The sequence below is a fragment of the Thermobia domestica genome, chromosome 6 (genome assembly GCF_964235325.1).
Source record: "Thermobia domestica chromosome 6, izTheDome1.hap1.1, whole genome shotgun sequence".
In the NCBI taxonomy this organism is placed as follows: domain Eukaryota; kingdom Metazoa; phylum Arthropoda; class Insecta; order Zygentoma; family Lepismatidae; genus Thermobia; species Thermobia domestica.
Window position 1 is genome coordinate 58,593,189 of NC_137459.1, and position 17,383 is coordinate 58,610,571.

General features: G+C 37.9%; 1 protein-coding gene across 6 annotated transcripts in view; it reads right to left on the reverse strand.

The window, feature by feature from the left end:
- The window catches only part of LOC145688027 (uncharacterized), a 113,385-nt gene that overhangs the window by 44,949 nt on the left and 51,053 nt on the right, over positions 1-17,383 (reverse strand). For 5 of the 6 annotated variants that reach the window (XR_014131831.1, XM_081761705.1, XM_081761703.1 and 2 more), the window contains 3 exons: positions 13,220-13,349; positions 6,113-6,256; positions 4,461-4,582 (listed from right to left, as the gene is read on the reverse strand). Coding sequence is in view for 5 of the 6 variants with exons in the window: in XM_081761705.1 (XP_081617831.1) it covers positions 4,461-4,582; positions 6,113-6,256; positions 13,220-13,349 (396 nt within the window). In the remaining variant the exon portion in view is untranslated. The remainder of the gene's footprint in view (positions 1-4,460; positions 4,583-6,112; positions 6,257-13,219; positions 13,350-17,383) is intronic. The other variant, XM_081761702.1, reaches the window with a different exon arrangement.

A 17,383-nucleotide genomic window follows, 5' to 3' on the forward strand; every position in this document is an offset into this window, starting at 1 on the left:
TCGAAAGTGGCTGTTCAACCATCCAGGTGGGTGCGTTACAATTTACGAAGTTGGAAAATGTTCAGCGCAGCGTATTCACGGGCAGCTTTTGCAGAAAATGCCGTTAAAAGGTTTAGCAAAACCGACATAAGTCCTTACAATCCTGACGTTTTCCCTCTGTCACCACAGATCACCCTACGCCAGACCTGCAGTAAGAACCTCCAGGCGTTGGGCACAAGACTGCTGTGAGTAAAGACTAAGAGCAACGTTCAACTTCTTCAAGGGACATCGTAGGAGAAGACCAACCAACAAACCTGTCAGGTGACAGCCTACGGCCAGACCAATCTGTAAAATCCTCAGGGGAGAAAAGATTAGAACTCTCTTGTTATCGACCAAACCTACCCATTTCCATCTCTCCAAAGTTGTTCTACCTATACCTCAAGTAAAAGGACCTCGTCCAGAAAAAATGGCTGACAAGGGAAAGAAGAAAACTGTCGTAATGACATCGCCTCCATATAAGAGTGAGTTAGAAATGGAAGAAAAAGAATGATTAAACTACAAGAAAGAACCAAGAAAACTGAAGAAAAGACTGCTACGAAATCCCCCTTAAAAACGTCCCAAAAAGAAGTTTGTAACAAAAGGAAATGGACAAGAGGAAGAAACAGACCTACCAGGTCCAGCCAAACCTGAAAGCAGGCCTACAAAAAATGCAAAGGAACGCCTAATCCTGATGTTAAAAGTCAACACATAGAAACATTTAATAAACCTTCAGCAAGCAGCCAAGAATGCATGTCGTCACCGTCTGAAGATGGAGGGACGTTGTAATGCACTGTACGTCGACTCTAAGGCTGGATCCAACACTATGGATGCAAAGAATGAGCTCACGAAGCGTGTTCTAAAGCCGAAGAAGATGATGACACCTTTGTGTGCGACTTATGTTCTGCTATAGGCCTACATAAAAGGTCTTCTTTCCCATTTTGTAAATAATAACATGAAAAACTCTTATTTTACGTCTCCGATTACTGAAGACATTGTTTTTTCAAGCGGAAATTTTGCTTCACAGTAGTTTTCTGTCAGTTAATTATGCTTTTCAGTTAGTTTTACACAAAAAATTCCACATTGTAATCCCTATCCCGTTTTTACCGACCCAGGTATGCTAAAACGGGATATGTAAGAGTTTGGGAACTTTTTTTTTTACTATTTCAGTCATTACAATTAATTAACAATATGTTTTTTGTGTGCTTCAATAACTGTTGTAGGTAAAAAAAAAAAAAATAATGTGTGGTTTTCTTCAACACATTTTCCGTAGTAAAATAAAAACAAGAATGGTATCCCGTTTTGCCCAACTCTCCCCTATGTATGGGGCGTAGTTGAGAGCGATTCCAATAAGCATTCGTATAACATCGTTGCGGCTGTCAAGGCAGCTGTTGTGGATGCACTGGCGAACATTTCCAAGACCTATCTCATTACTACTTGCAAGCAGTTTATAGAGCATGTAGAGGCTGTTATTACCGCTGACGGCGGTTTCATCAAATGATGTCGTTCATTGTGGATCTGATGCCCTGTACAGCAGTATAAAAGGTAATAAATGCTGTCTCGCGCTAGTTCCTTGTTGCTTTCGGACTAGTGTTGTGAAGGCCTGGAAGAAACCGAAAATTTTGGATAAAAAACCAGTGCTTAACCGTTTTCCCGATGGAGAACTTTGTTTCTGCAATTAGCTTTTGTAAGTCAAAAGTTTCTGCAGAAGAAACACTTGTGATTCTTAAAACTACGCTTTACGCAACGTAAAAAAAGTTCAAACTATATTTATGCGAGTAGTTCGTCCACTTAAGACATCTACACATAGCAGGCATGTTTCTATAATTTTCTGAGGTTATTTTTTTCTTCTCTGGCAATTTTTCTGCACAGGTGCGGCAAATTTTCTGCGATCACATCGCAGATCGCGGCATGTTCTGCTTTGGGGCTTGTATGTATTAAATTAACCCGTAAATGCGCTGCTTGGCATATTTGAAAAGCTAATTGAATCTTTCTCTTGACCTACCTGTCAGATTATAATCTGCTTCACATAACCTGATAGGAAAAAGAAGTTTTTACCCCCACCACGCTCAAGTACAGGCGAATGTTGGTGTTCCGTCTTCCACCATCAGCCCCCGCACACGGAGGTATATAGTGTACCTAAATATGTCTAAACAATACATTACAACTTTCATAACATCACTACGTGTTTTAAAACACTTAATTACCTTTATCTGTATTAGTAAGGTAAGTAACATATATTATTATAATGGACATCTTCTTGAACAGTTGTATTGTTTATTTTCCTTCTTTTTCACAGTCGGGCTTGTGACATAATGTTGGAATGGCAAGGGATGGCAGGGTTGGTAATTGAATGGGTGTTTACTTATTGATACAATACTTTCGTAATATAAAATCGAAAACCGAAAATGAAATCTATATAAGTTTTACTTCCCACGGTTATGCTGGCTAGACTAAAGGAGGCGGTGATGAGAAATGAATGAAATACTGGAATGAAAAAAACGGAAGGAAACGGAAGAGCCCCGAGAAAACCCACGCATACGGTGTAAAATCGAAAACCAAGTACAATATGTATGGGTAAATTATCAGAGCGTTAAGATGCTAACAATAAAACCTGAAAAGCTAAAAAAAAACTCGTTTTCTCTCTTGTTAACAGGTGTTCGTACTTTAAAAAGAACAAGAAGATAAAGAACTATATATATATACAAACTAATAATAATTTTGTGTCCCCACTAACTTTACCTCAGGCCGGTAGCCAGCCCAAAATGTAAGGGGGGCCGGTAGAAGTTAGGGGAGCCCAGACCCATCCATATTATAGTTCCTTTGCAAGCCTACCGTGAGCATTTTAGGGGGCCAGTGAAAATTTAGGGGGGCCCGGCCCACCCTAGTCCCCCGTGGATACGGGCCTGCTTCACCTAGTACATTTCTATAAAAGTACAGTAGGAAAGTTAAGGGAATATGTTTCATTTTTTTGGTCATATTTTATTTTATGATGAAGTTTGTATCTTCATGGTTCTTTTTAGATAGCTAGTTGAGACTTTGATCATAGTGGAGGCCCCTGTCCACCTCGATCGTACAGAACAATCTAATGTTGTAACAAGAGTTGATTATTATATAAGAAAGAAAGAGTAACGATAAATATACGAGTTCTTTCAATTGTATAAAAATAACGAACGTTTTGGCTTAAAGAGCTCAAAGGCTCATCGTAACAGAAACAAACATTTCCATTAGATTTTAACCTGCGAAAACTCAATGTATCATGTTTATCAACCATTCTTCAAAGATCCTGCTTTACATTGTCCGGAAGCCTTCTCTTTCGCCCAGTTAATAGTCTTTTCTCCTAGGCTTTTTGAATAGAACTTGGTGACTTGGTGCGTATTTCCCATACAAGCAACGTGCCATGCTTATCTTTTACGTATTAACTTTACTATTTCTATAATACTCGGTGATCTGTAGTTGTTGTGAAATAAAAGTTTGCATAGCGTTTTAATTCACCTGAATGTATACCTCATTTCCTCCAAATATTTTTATCAGCATTTATTTTCGAAACCGCAGAGTTCCCGTTCTCGTATTCGTGTTATAGATCAACTTCCACATTCATGCAAAATTGGGCAGATTGAGCTCTTATTGATTTTAATGTTTTCGATATTTGTTAAGACAATAAAATGTTTTACAGTAGGGTAAACTTTAGTACATAAATAATATCTACAAGACAAAAATTAAAAACAATAATTGTTTGTTACTCAGGATTGATAGCTAAAAGGAATAGCAGTGCTATGTCAACATTAGGTGCGAGCGAATTGACGTACGAATTTAGAGTTTACACGATTCTGTTTATTAGAAAAGCTTCCCTCCCTGTGAAGGTCAGCGACTTGCTTTCCCCTTCTGCAGTGGTAAGTGGTGGGAGGTAGGGGAGTTTCCTATCAGGTTGCCTGGAACAGACTTTAATACGCATCGCTTTTTCACCACGTTTACTACAGCTCAGTACAGACTGACCCACAACGTAGTGATGAAAAGTAGTCTTTCTTTGGTTTCCTAAAGAACTCAGACAATATGCGCGTTTACGGTTAAGAAGTGCTTTGTTTTCCTATAATTTCCTATGAGGAGTGATAATGAAGTACCGGATCAACAACATTCTGACTTATTCACAAAATATGGCCACTCAATTCTAAAAACTGCTAAGTCTCCACCAATGCAGAGTATGGAAAATATATTTTGTTAGCAATACTCCAAACTAAAAATGTATATCAATTTATAAAATTAGGAAGCTTGAGTTATGAAATTCATAGTATTTTGTTGTGCCTGAACACTCTGGTTAAGGTGAAAGAATCAGGTACTACTTTATACGGAGATGCATCAATGACTTTCTCTTTGCAAATAATACATGTCCCCTTCGCACATAATTCAACGTATGAATAATCAATTGAAAGTGTCCAAATACTCACTTCTTTTCTAGGACGACCTGGTCCTGTAAACATTCCATACTGCTTTCTTTCCTATTCTGCACTTTGAACCTCACAGGTGCGGGTAAACACATATCTCTGTTTTGTTGTCCCCCCTCAGTAGACTAGAAAATAATAAAAAATAAAAATCAGTCTACTCAAAGTACATGAATTGCTAATTGCATAATATGCTAAAAACTTCTGACAACGTTCAACCAATGTATGATTTATTAGAAATTTACAAGCTAATATGAGCTCTAATAGTTCTTGCACTAATTTCCACATGCTACTTTCATTCCTGCTGTCCAACTTCAGTTTTCACACATTTAAAATGCGGCGAAAAGAAATGCTATACTGGTTCAAGTCACAGGTCAGCCTTGCACTGAATATTCTGAAAATATTTAATTCTATTATTCCAATCCAACTAATTACAAGCAATATGAGAAACTAGTTCCCAATTTAAACTCCTATGATTAAATATTCACTAGAAGTGAGTAGTCTCGTTCAGCACAGAACGTAGGATCAGAAATACTAGCTCAATAGAGAATATCCTCTGAGAGCTCTACTATATACTAAGAATTGCTTAAACCTTCATGAATACTCCAACATCCATCAGGCCCATTAATTTATTACAACAGATATCAAATGAATTTACAAAACTATTTACTGGCAGTTTCTAGACTATCATACAACAGTCCTCTCGACGTAATAATTACCAAACTGCAAGATAAATAGGCTGAAAAAACTACACCTCGCCCTAAAAAAATATGAATTGCTGCTGTATTGTTCATTGTCGGAAACTGAATTAGGCTATTGGATCATTACAACTAGGATTACTATGAGATACCCTCAGGAAAATTTCTGAAGTTTAAAAAAGGCATATGGTAAAATACAACTAATTAAATCCAATTGTGACAGTTAACCACAAGCAGCATTTCATTTCCATAGTTCACACTGAAATCTATATTCTCTTCATTGAAACTCTTCGATAGCACAACACTTATGGTTCTTTAAAAAGTTGAATCTATCATTCCCACAACCGTCGACCGTTCATTTCATAGCTTGCTTGTTGAGTCAAGCTTCTTGCATTCGCAATACGATAAAACTATAGTGCCGAATAATGAACACCGCCCTTATCTCGAGATTTTAAATACACTCAAACATTTATCAATTTGGCCTATTTCTTTGTTGTCTAAATGAGAACTGTTGCATCTGATTTTGATTTAAATCTGGCTTAAAGATTTATCTTCTGACTCCCCTGATGTGTTATCTTCACGTACACAGTTATGTTAGCACAGCTTGAGTAATAGAACTCATTGAATTTCGTGATCATGAACTTAACTGTCCTCAGAAGTTTTTATTTATAGAAAAATTACTCCCCTGCAAGTGAAAATATCAAGCTTAATTTAATCTGCAAATATTCCGAACACGTTTTATGAAACTTTTCGGGTCAATGTACGATTGCATGTGATTCATTAGAAAGCTATTTGCAGCTATATATCCAGTTTTAATCTAGACTTCAGAAATGGTTCCTGGCTTTTCTATGAAATAGTAATTTCGGTGACTATTTTGAAGCACATCCCTAACAATCCCTGATTTCCTATATTATTGCGAACCCTTATCTATAGTTTATAAAAAGTTACATCGAAACTTACCGTAGACGAGTTCTTATATAACATCTTTCCATCGATCTCAGTTGGCAGGTACTTTTGCAGCTGTGCTTTCCCATCGATTTTCCAAATTGGTGGATCCTTTACATTGTTTTCTATGTCCGATTTCAGTATCACATATGCGGCAGGCTGAAAAATCACAGAATATTAAAAATAAAATTGTAGGTTTACTTTCATCTAGGAACAGATCAATTTGACAAGATTCGATTTCTCAAGTAATCACGTCTCTATGAAGACTTTCAAGGGAACAGACAAGTTAAACACGAATCAACAAGTGAAAATTCATTTAGAGTACTGGGAACTACAGAAAGACAAGTTTCCTCTAAGAGTGAATTATTTCCACTCTACTGACGAGATTCACCTAGTGATAACCCTCAGCTATTTTCTGCATATCAAATTAGTAGCCAATAAGCAAATTAACGTAAATTAAAAAACTACACGAAACCGTCTGGCCATAAATACTATTCCCATAAATACCAAGGAAAGAAAAACTAGCAACATGGTGAAAGGTAATTAATATGCATACAGGATGTGAATTATATACACAGTGTGGCAATTTGAAATTCCACATTCCAACATGTGATGCAACTCTGCAAGAGAACTGTGGTGCAAACAAATGTTTCACGATTGACACACACACACACACATACACACACACAAAAAAAAATAATAAATAAATAAAAATAAAAATAAAAAAAAGAGAGAAATGAAATGAAATCTTTGAGTTTTTCGTCCCACGGTTACGCCGGTTAGGCTAAAGGAGACGGTGATGATGAGTAATAAGTGAAATGAAGAAAGTGGGAGGAAATGGGAGACCCCCGAAACCCACTCTCACAGTGTTTGTCCACCACAAAGTTCATTTGGCGTAGGGTGGGATCGAACCCGGGACCCCAAGCACCAGAGGTGAACGCTCTACCACTGAGTTACCGCGGCCCCCGACTGACACCAAGTGCATCGATCTTTACTGATGTTTACATGTGACCAAGGTGGGTGCAGAGAGATTTTACTAAGGTTTTAAGTTACTTAAAAGCCTTACGCCAGGATTCAAGTTTGCTTGCCTTGAGAACGAGTACTTTTATTGCATCATTTCTTTCATTATTACTACTACTAAACTTCTTTAGCTCAGGGTTCCCAACGTTGGACAAATTATAATACTGTATCTATGAACTAACAACTTAAGAGCTGCAACTAGAAAAAGTTTAGAAATTATATCTAGTCAGACAAAAGTGAAATAATGTATTTAAAAAATAGAATACGCTAAGAGTAGTCTCTAATGTGGATTACACAAGAAAAATGCAATCACATTTGAACCTATGACCCCAACATTCCAGGTTTTAGTAGAAGAATTTAGATTAAACATTCCTGAGAACTTTCAGGAAAACAGTTCGGTGTTACAGCTTTTACTCCGATCAACGTAAAACCCGGAAACACTGCGGAACGCAACATTTCTAGTTGAATAACGGTAACATTTCTAGCTTAAGACCGCCTCCAAGAACTTCTGGTCCACCACATTCTGCCCGCTACTATGTACATCTATACGTGGTTCTTGAGATTTTGCCTCCCAATAGACGGCGGACCCACTATCCAATTTCCTAAGCTAACCATGAATTATATCACACCACTATGGCAAATTGTAACAAAACAAAAAAAAAAAAAAAAAAAAAAAAAAAGCCGATAACATTGTTAGAATATAAAACTACCTTACAGGGCCGAGGTGTCCCCCTCCCCTTGGACTAATACAAATTCTATTACAATGACTTCTAAGGAAGCTTTCTAATAAGCACTTTTTCATCATAAAAGTACCAATTACGAAAAAAAAAAAAAAAAACTTCAGTACAATCCTAGATGACGGGATGTAAGTTCCACTGATTCCTGGTATCTGCTGAAGGCAATAATTGCAGAAACTCAGTACCTCAGGGCACCTTTGACGTAAGCGTTTTCTTGAAACCGATTGTAGCTGGATTACGACCAACGCAGATTTTTTGAATAACAATCGTCCAAAGATCTAAAATGCTGTAAGGTGCTGCACTTTGTTCTATCATTTTCAATTCTCGGAATTACTGAACAAGCGCCTTCAAGTGTTCCAAGGTATTACCCTACGCGGTAAACGCTGCAAAATATAATCAAACTAACAATGTAGGTGGGGAAATAAGGACGCCCTCTAATTCTACGCAATTGATGAAATGGATACCGTACCATATGATTTGACTAATAGCGCGCGTAGAAATTTAAAGGCGTGGTCATTTTTTGTTCTAGCACTAACCGTTACTTCTGTGTATCGCTGTAGATGACTTACCAGCAATTTCCTTGACACATGCAGAATGAATTGAGATTTATCTTATTTCTGAAGAACGAAGTAAAAGGGCGATTGCAGACGAATTTACCTAGTTACCCGAAAGTACTTCCATCTGCAATGGTACTCCTTATAGGAACATACCAAGAAACCTGAAGTGTGGCAGACTGAACCAAGACCGCCCGTTCACGCATGGCGACAGATTAGGCAAGAGCTGGCAGTATTGCCATTATTCAGTAAAAATCAGAAGTACGTGCAGCGTAGCCAGCCATGTGGCGTTAGTCGCACCTCAATCATGTGCATTATGTCGGAACAGGTAGCATCCTTAAGCTGCAACTTCAATACCAAACAGACTATCAAGATCATAGTCTTGAATTGGCTTAAAAGACAAGTAAACAGCCACGACAAAGCCTCACATACGCCTCCAAATAATCGGGGTATCGATCTGATGGTAATTCGTATTCATTTAACGCATGATATTTCTGGCAAAGTTATTGTGTGGTAAGATGTGTGCTGATTTTTAAGACGCATTGTGGGTTCACTCTACATCGAAGTGACCCTTACTGCGATGGGTCATCGGTACATGTTAAAACATGTTGCCATTATTTCTGTCGAGTGTTAGGTCGTCGTCAGATCTAAAAGCACTACTACCGCCTTAATCCAACACGGTAGCTCGCTCCGTGAGCACCTCGATCAGGATCCTTATCTATGAATTGATCGGAGAGGTGCTATTGAATGATCCTCGTTCCCAGTTACCTTACGCCACTGGACTATTACTATATAATGTGAACAATCTTGTATGCGGCAAATATTAGGGATGTTGAGCATAAGGAACAAATTGTGGACCAACGTTGAAACATTACAACCGCCATTAACAAGCAACGTACAGAACAAGGCAGGATCAGATCCGACTCAAACTTCGCCCAGAGGACACACAGTAGAAAAGAACAATACTACAATATTGAAAAGGGTGAGTAAGAGGGAGGAAAAAATCGGCAAAGACACCTCATACACACTAGCCGTCAGAAGAAAGAATTGGGGATTCTAGCTCTAGACAGGTACTAAGATCGGACGGCTATCCTTTGAAGAAAAGGCATAATTATCAGAAATGAATTTAACAAAAAGGATTTCTTATAAACGAGAAACTGGGTGTAGGAAAGAGTTTAGGAAATTGAAAGGAATACCTTCATTTCGACGTCTGGGCTCAAAAGGTGATGCTCCTCGATGATCAAGGCTGGTGTCCACAGGTTCGGCTTCTGGCTCTCTCAATAGCTCTGGTGGTCCGCTGGTCTCGGATCGTTGATGGAATCCCCTCTATATATCAGGCTCTCGTCCACTGGCCAGATGCAACAGCCATCAGCCAGTTCGCAACTCCAACTTCGACAGTTAACTCCGACCGCAACCTCCTCTTCTTAGACCACGACTTCCCCAAAGCGGAAGTTTTCGGTCCTATTTAAGCTCGGGTCCAAGGCTCGGCGACTATTACAGGTGAGCCTAGAAGCGAGTCCCAGACGTCACGGGAGGTGTGTCATGAGGTAATGGGAGGAGTCAGGAAAGAGTCTCTCACAGATTTATTGCTAAATACAAAAACAATTACATAAAAACATTTTACATTTGCAGAGTGCTGAACAGTCGGTTGCTAGTTCTTCAAGGAATCAGTCCACATGTTTCTCGTTTCTTACGATATAATAACAACACATAATAAGATTGCAAAGGTCTCTGTCCTTTCCTGTAATACACAAAATCGCAATATACACAAACAGCACAGACAAAATTAGGCAACCTAGATCATTGTTCGCTGAAAAATATGATATTTACAAAATCAATCGATCAATAATAGATAAATTACTGCCAGTCTTTAATGCGGGCGACAGCACAAACACACAGATTCCTTTACAATATGATATAAGGTGAACATCGCAAGATACCCATTTATGTCGAAAACGGAAAGGATGGGCAGCATCAGGATGATATCAAGATATTTGATATAACACTGGCTTGGCGGCCATCTTGAAAGCCGCGATCTTGGATATAGCGTAAGGTATTGAACTCATGGAACTCATCGAGTCAATGTTGAACGCTGCCTTTCCCTGATATTGTGACTGTTTGGGACTGTCGCGAAACAGTGTAGCAAACCGCGCAAGGGGAAAGAAACATTCGTAAAGAAATGTAAGCTAGAACATGGCTGGGCTTTCTCACACATACACACTTTGTTTCAGATAGTGTCGTTTAAACAAACGTGGGCCGAAATGTCCCTTGTTCACACGAAACAGCAAGAAAATTGAACAAGAAACGTACAAAACGTTGTCCAGGAGGGGGCTTTAGTTCCAGGTAGGTCGTGCTTTTGATCACCAATCCAAGATGATATCTCCTACACTCCGGAGCGAGCTACCGAATTGCTGTTCCATAAGAGATAGTCTTTTGAAGTTTATGTAGTCTCCAAACGAGTGCTCGCATCGCGGGTTGCAACTGTGGTTTTCACCGTTCCAAACGGAATCTCAATATCCTCGAAAGGCATGATCTGTCAAGGCGGATGCACTTCCATGCACAGACACTGTTGCAGTTACTTGTCGCGTACCATTGTCGTGGGGTCTTGCCCTATTATTTTGTCCTTCGAATACACGTTTGTTTTGCCCAAGTCTTCCATACCATTACACATACGTTTTTCGCGATTACATCATTGGTTTTCCTTTTGCATCTTACTTTACATTGATATATCACACACCCCGCTTTTCATTTCAATACCTTACGCTATATCCAAGATCGCGGCTTTCAAGATGGCCGCCAAGTCAGTGTTATATCAAATATCTTGATATCATCCTGGTGCTGCCCATCCTTTCCGTTTTCAACATAAATGGGTATCTTGCGACGTTTATCTTGTATCATATTCTTGAGTGGTGAGTTATGTTGCGGAGCATATTTCTGGTGTTCCTGGATGGGGGCAGCTCCAATTTGCATTTTAATTCTTTTCTATTATGTGTCCTCTGTGCGAAGTTCGAGTCGGATCTGATCTTGCCTTGTTCTGTACGTTGCTTGTAAGCAAGGTTTCACGTGACTGGGAATTGTCCTTGCCGTGACAATTTTAAGACAAAGACAACTTCGTAACTGTTAGCGCTACAGCAAAAATAACGCCATTCAATTTCTTCAAAATTTTGCAAGTAAAATCAGAATACAATCTAAAGACAATTCAAAAAAATCTTAGTTAACGTCGCATATTTATGCCCTTTAAGCTAAGAGAGACGGAGGAATAACATTTGAATGAAGAAGTATTGATGGAATGAGAAGGTGGGAAGACGGAAGTACCTCGAGAAAATCCACGGACGTTGTCCCCAAACTTACCCGGGATCGAACCAGGGATCCCATGCACCAGAGGTCAGCGCTCTACGTGAACCACCGTGTCCCCCTAAAATTCCGTCAAGTTAAACATGGCTGACGTGAAGTGTTACATTTTGGTTATATTTTGTACCGGTTACCACTTAAGGGTGTTTCCACTTTTGGACGACCATGTTCAACTGTAAAAATATAGAGGTTTGTTTACATCCACGTTGCCATGCGCTTTGGCGGATGAATACACTGCCGGCTGGTTTGTCAAGCCACGGACTATCTGAGACGCTGAGAATTAGAAGTGTCCTCCAACTTCTAAGGTCATTTGCAAACGTTTCTCCGAGTTTCGTGAACATGAATGCATACATTAATCTGTGGAACCATTTTCATATACAAGTAAAAAGTTACTTCAGAGGGTGTACAACCAGACTAAAATATTAAAACATTCAAGGTCATTTGTAACTGCGATTAACATTTGGAAGCCCACAACTGACCACTAACGCTGTTAGATCTACCCCTGACAAGAGTTCTCTTTGCAGCTCAAACATTACTGCTAAGAAAGTTCCAGTATATGACCCGTAATTGTCCTCTCACCTTTCAGTATTAAAATCCGGGGGAAAAAAATGTTTCCTTTCACTACAATGTCAATGTGACCAGAGCAAGTAATCCTAGTTCCACATGCACGAAGTTTGGGATTCCACAGAATTTATGCTTAACCACAAACAAGGTAAACATTTTTCGCAAATTAAAAAGATCTCATTTTTCTGCATATTATCCTGAACCCTATTATACGAAAATATCACTATCCAGCCCTGCCCACTTTAGGTGCACGGCATTACAAGGGGGATTTTGGCGTCCCTTTCAATAGCAGACCAACCGACTAACGTGGAATCCGAACCACAGCTGGAAAGACTACACACAAATACACACTCGAATCAAAACGGGAGAAAACTACGCTACCAAAAAAATAGTTGACATTATTTCAGGGATATAGAAGCAAAACCTGCTAAATCCATTTTCAAATTTGTCAGGAAACGAAACAAAAATGATTCCCTTATGTTTCAGAATTGCTGAACAATTTTCTTTATCTTTAGTGGTTGATTTCACTCATCTGCATTAGTGACCAAAAACAAACAAACAAACAAAAACAATTCTGAAACATAAGGGAGTCACTTTTGTTTCGTCTCCTGAAAAAATTAAAAAATGGATTTAGCAGGTTATGTTTCTATACATCTGATTTGCACGCATTCTTTACATTTTAATTGGATCAAATTATATTTAATCCGCAATTTCCCTAGCAATTCGTAGTGTCAATTAAAGTTTACAAAATGATTCCAATGTTAATATAATTAGTTTAAATTCTAGACAAAACTTACACTTCTGAAACACGTGTCTGAACAGTAAGTCCTGACAGGGAACACTACGAAGTTTCAAATTTCTTAAACTTGTTCCTTGAAGTGACTACAAGTACTCACCGATTCTGTAGGATTCCAAGCAGGGTCATCGGAGGAGTCTTGCCATTGTTCTGGCTCATCGGAGGAGTCGTGCAATTCGTTTGGCTCATCGGGATCAAAGTCAGATTTTTTGTAGTCCAGATTACTACTACTGCGAAAAAATTAAGATGCATGAAGTATTAAAGATCAAGTTCATTTACGTCAAGTAGTTCCGAAATACGATCACAGAATAACACCAAAATCTGAGTTAACCTACCTACAAACTTCGCCCTTGTCTCTTCGAATAATTCACTTGATTGAAAAAAAAAAAAAAAAAAAAAAAAAAAAAAAGCAATCGGCATTGGTTCTAAGAGCAAAGAATTTCAGAACCACCTTTTTCATGTTACTTTGTCCAAAATCCGCTGTTCTAGAACAACAATCATGGCATTACAGACTAATCCTCTACTTTCACAGTACTAAACTTATTGTCCCACAAACGTAAACCAAGATTGATCATAAAGCAACCCAAAAGTAACGAAATCTGAGTGGCAATGCGATACTGAAGGTAAAGGGATTCACAAAACGCATGTCAACTGAAAATAAGGGCAGAATTTTGATCGAAATTGATGAGTCTGAATTAAGGTCTTTAAATAAACTTCAAGAATCCCCGAGAGCAGCGGTGGCTGCGGCAGTACATTTAACCCCTTTTGTATGGGATCTGATTCAACCCCATCTCCCACACCAAATGGGCTCCCCCACCTTCATTCCAACAATAATTTCTCAAGACTCTTACCATACTTCTAGGACATTAAAAAATCCCTACGTTCACGTACACTCATGTCCAAAATTATTGTCGTATGTCTATAAATATGTTATTGTAGAAATATAATTTGAAAACGAATTCGTCCGGTATATCTTACAATGCTAGTATGTGTAAAAGACATGTATGTGGAAAATTTCATGTGAAAAGAGCAGTAAATAAGAACAATAAAACGAAAATAAATCTTTCTTGTCCATTTAGCAACATTTTGTTTTACTCATTCTAAGTTTCATATTTATAATTCTTTTCTTATGAAATATACCACAAATATATATACATTCCCCGATTATACACATAGTATCAGTAATAAAAGTATCGTGCAAAATCATTATCAAATTATATTCTTACAATAAGACGGTTACAGATATGCGACAATCATTTTGGACATGAGTGTACATCACGTTGAAGTAAGGGAACGCCAATGTAACCCTTGAATATCAGTTTAATTTTATTGGAAGAAAATTACTGGGCATTACGTTATGGAGCTCTGTATAGGCTAAAGAATAGGAATTATTAATGGAAGCTAATAATTTGAAATGAGAATGTAAGCGGATACTGAAAACTTGAAAACCACAAATTCGCACAGCAAGACGAAATCAATTCCTTGCACCGAGGGTCAAATCATAATACACGTTCATGGAGAGACTATTCAGAGCCATTATACATTTAAAACAACCGCAACTACAGAAAGATACCGGTAGGCACAAATGCGAATGGAACAGATTTCCCAATAAAGGCAAGGTATCCCCATAAGGATGTACGAAAATCAAAGGTTAGCTAGATATTACAAAGAATAAAACTATATCCTAGCAACACTGAATAAATGAAACGTTGTACGATTTCGCTCAAAGCGGATTATGAAATGTAATAACCTGACGTAGCGCAGTTCGAAAAACTTGTTACGCTTGCAACTCTACCTTGTACGAAAATATCGAAAACGTCCCTGTCGATATTTGCACTTTTGTCATTACTTGCGAAGTTACAAGGACGGCCAGCTTGTATAGGTAGTCTAGCGTTTCAGTACCAAGGTTGTATGAGACCTGGGCCTACAGTTTATGTAGAATCCGAATCAAGCTAACCGGATGAAGACAGTAATTATAGCCACAAATATGTAACTTATAAAACATTAAATATTCGCTATGCGAATGTAATGCACAAGTTTTGCAATTTGCGAAACTAGCGTTATTATACACGTGCACACTTCATTTTCATTCTTTACTGATTAACATGTTAAAAGAAATACGTACGAAGATCGTAATTTTCGTAAGATCACTGTGAAATCAATCCTGAGGACCACTGTCCGCTCATGTTGAGAGAACGTACTGCTACTAAACAAATGTTACCGAACACTGGAAAGATCAGAAGTTCGCAGTTCCATTTCTATTAATTAATTGATTAATTAAAAAAACTGCCACAAGCTTCATAAAAGCACTTCGTTACAAAATACATAAAAGCGGTAGGCTACTCCGCTATAATAAAATTTCAGAACCTATGTGAATAGCGAAACCATTTCTGAATATGGCCAAAGAGCAAAAAGCGAAGAAATCTAAAAAAGCAACTAATTCCAAGCAGCGCAATGCAGAACACGGTAATAACAGCTTCTACTTCAAACTCCAAATAATTTAAACTCATGCAAGTTACAAATAAAAATTAGACTTCTTGACAAACCGTGAAAGGAAAACCCCGTGCTAACAGTACCCCGTCATTTAATAGCTCACACCCAGACAATACACATATCAGATAAGATTACGTAGCCGACCAATTGTTTCAAAAACCATGAATGATCACAAGTGTAAACAGCACTAACACTACCAAGAAAAAACTCAAGTGTGTTAACTTTAGGTAATAAAAATCCTCAATTGAATGTCAGCCAAACACTAATGCCCTTTAGGTTATACGAAAAATTATGATTGTGGAGTATTCTCAGAAGTGAGGGAAACTACAAATGAATAGACACCAAAAGTATTCTTCAAGCCCGATGGCAGAACTGTCTTTCTGCGACGAGCTTTTGTAAGTTAAAAATTTTCTGCACGAATTCTGCAAAAATTATCTGCAGAAGAAACACTTGTGATTGTTAACAATACGCTTTACGCGATGTAAAAAACAGTCCAAACTATATTTATGCGAGTCGTTCGTGCATTTAAGACATCTACATAATAAGCATGTTTTTATACTTTTCTGTTGGTTATTTTTCTGAATAGGTGCGGCAAATTTTCTGTGATCACATCGCAGATCGCAGCATGTTCTGTTTTGGGGCAGTTTTTTTTTTTTTTTTTTTTCGAGCTTGGAAAAAAATGGAAAATTTGGGAAAAATTGAAATTTTCGAATATTTTACTACATTCAGGGTTCATACAAAAATATTGAACTCAATTTCTCTGAATTTTCAGATTTTCCAGGCATTAATTTTCCAACTTCCAGGTCTAGTGGAAGAAAATAACAGTAAGAGAACACATACATTTCAAGGATAATATATTTAAGAATGGCCACCCTTCTCCCCAATGAACGATTGCAATTAAATATTGAGTCACAAGAAAATAAATAATTAAAACAGATAAAATTTAAAATATCCACAACTTCTTTAGAACATAGGTAATCATCACGGTATACAATTGCAATCTTTCACGCTATTCCCCTATCCACGCAGTTTTAACAAAATTCACAATTCTACTGTTTCATTGTCATTAACAATTTTTAGTTTTAGAATAAACAACGTAATATATAATGTTCTTATAATAAAGTAGTTTTATTCTACAAGTCCTGCATAACTAACCTTACTGATTTCTTTATCTATTTCTTCAGCTTCCAGACTATGAGCTTTCTCCAAGCGTTTCTTCCCCCCCTCAAGTCATTTAATTCTTTTAGCTTCCGCTTTTTCATTTGAATTTTCCGATCGTTTTCCTTTACTGCACGGCGTTTTCTTTCCAATGTCATTTCATATCTTGTCCGAGATCCTTTAACTGCTTTAACTAATTCCTGTGAGATCTGAATATTGCTAATGCCACCCGCATATTGAATGCCATCATGTACTTGTCTGAGTGCTACAATTGAGTCATCCTGCAAATTTTCAACCAACAGACTCTTGTTGATTGAAAATCCGGATTCAACTGTTGCGTTTTCCATGTGATAATATAAGAACAATTTTGAATACAGCCCACAAGTCAGTAAAGTTTTTGTCTTTCTTAAGTACACTTGCCCAGAATTTGTGTAGATCATCTTTAGTTTCACAAAAGTTTTCAAAGACTCCCCGGTATTCGTCTTTTGTCAACCTACAGAAAGTCATATACTGAGCAACTGCTCTCTCTGCAACATTTTCTGACAACCGATTGCTGGAATGAAGGATCTGAATACATGTTTTCATTCGCTCCTGAGCCAAAAATGGCGTCTTC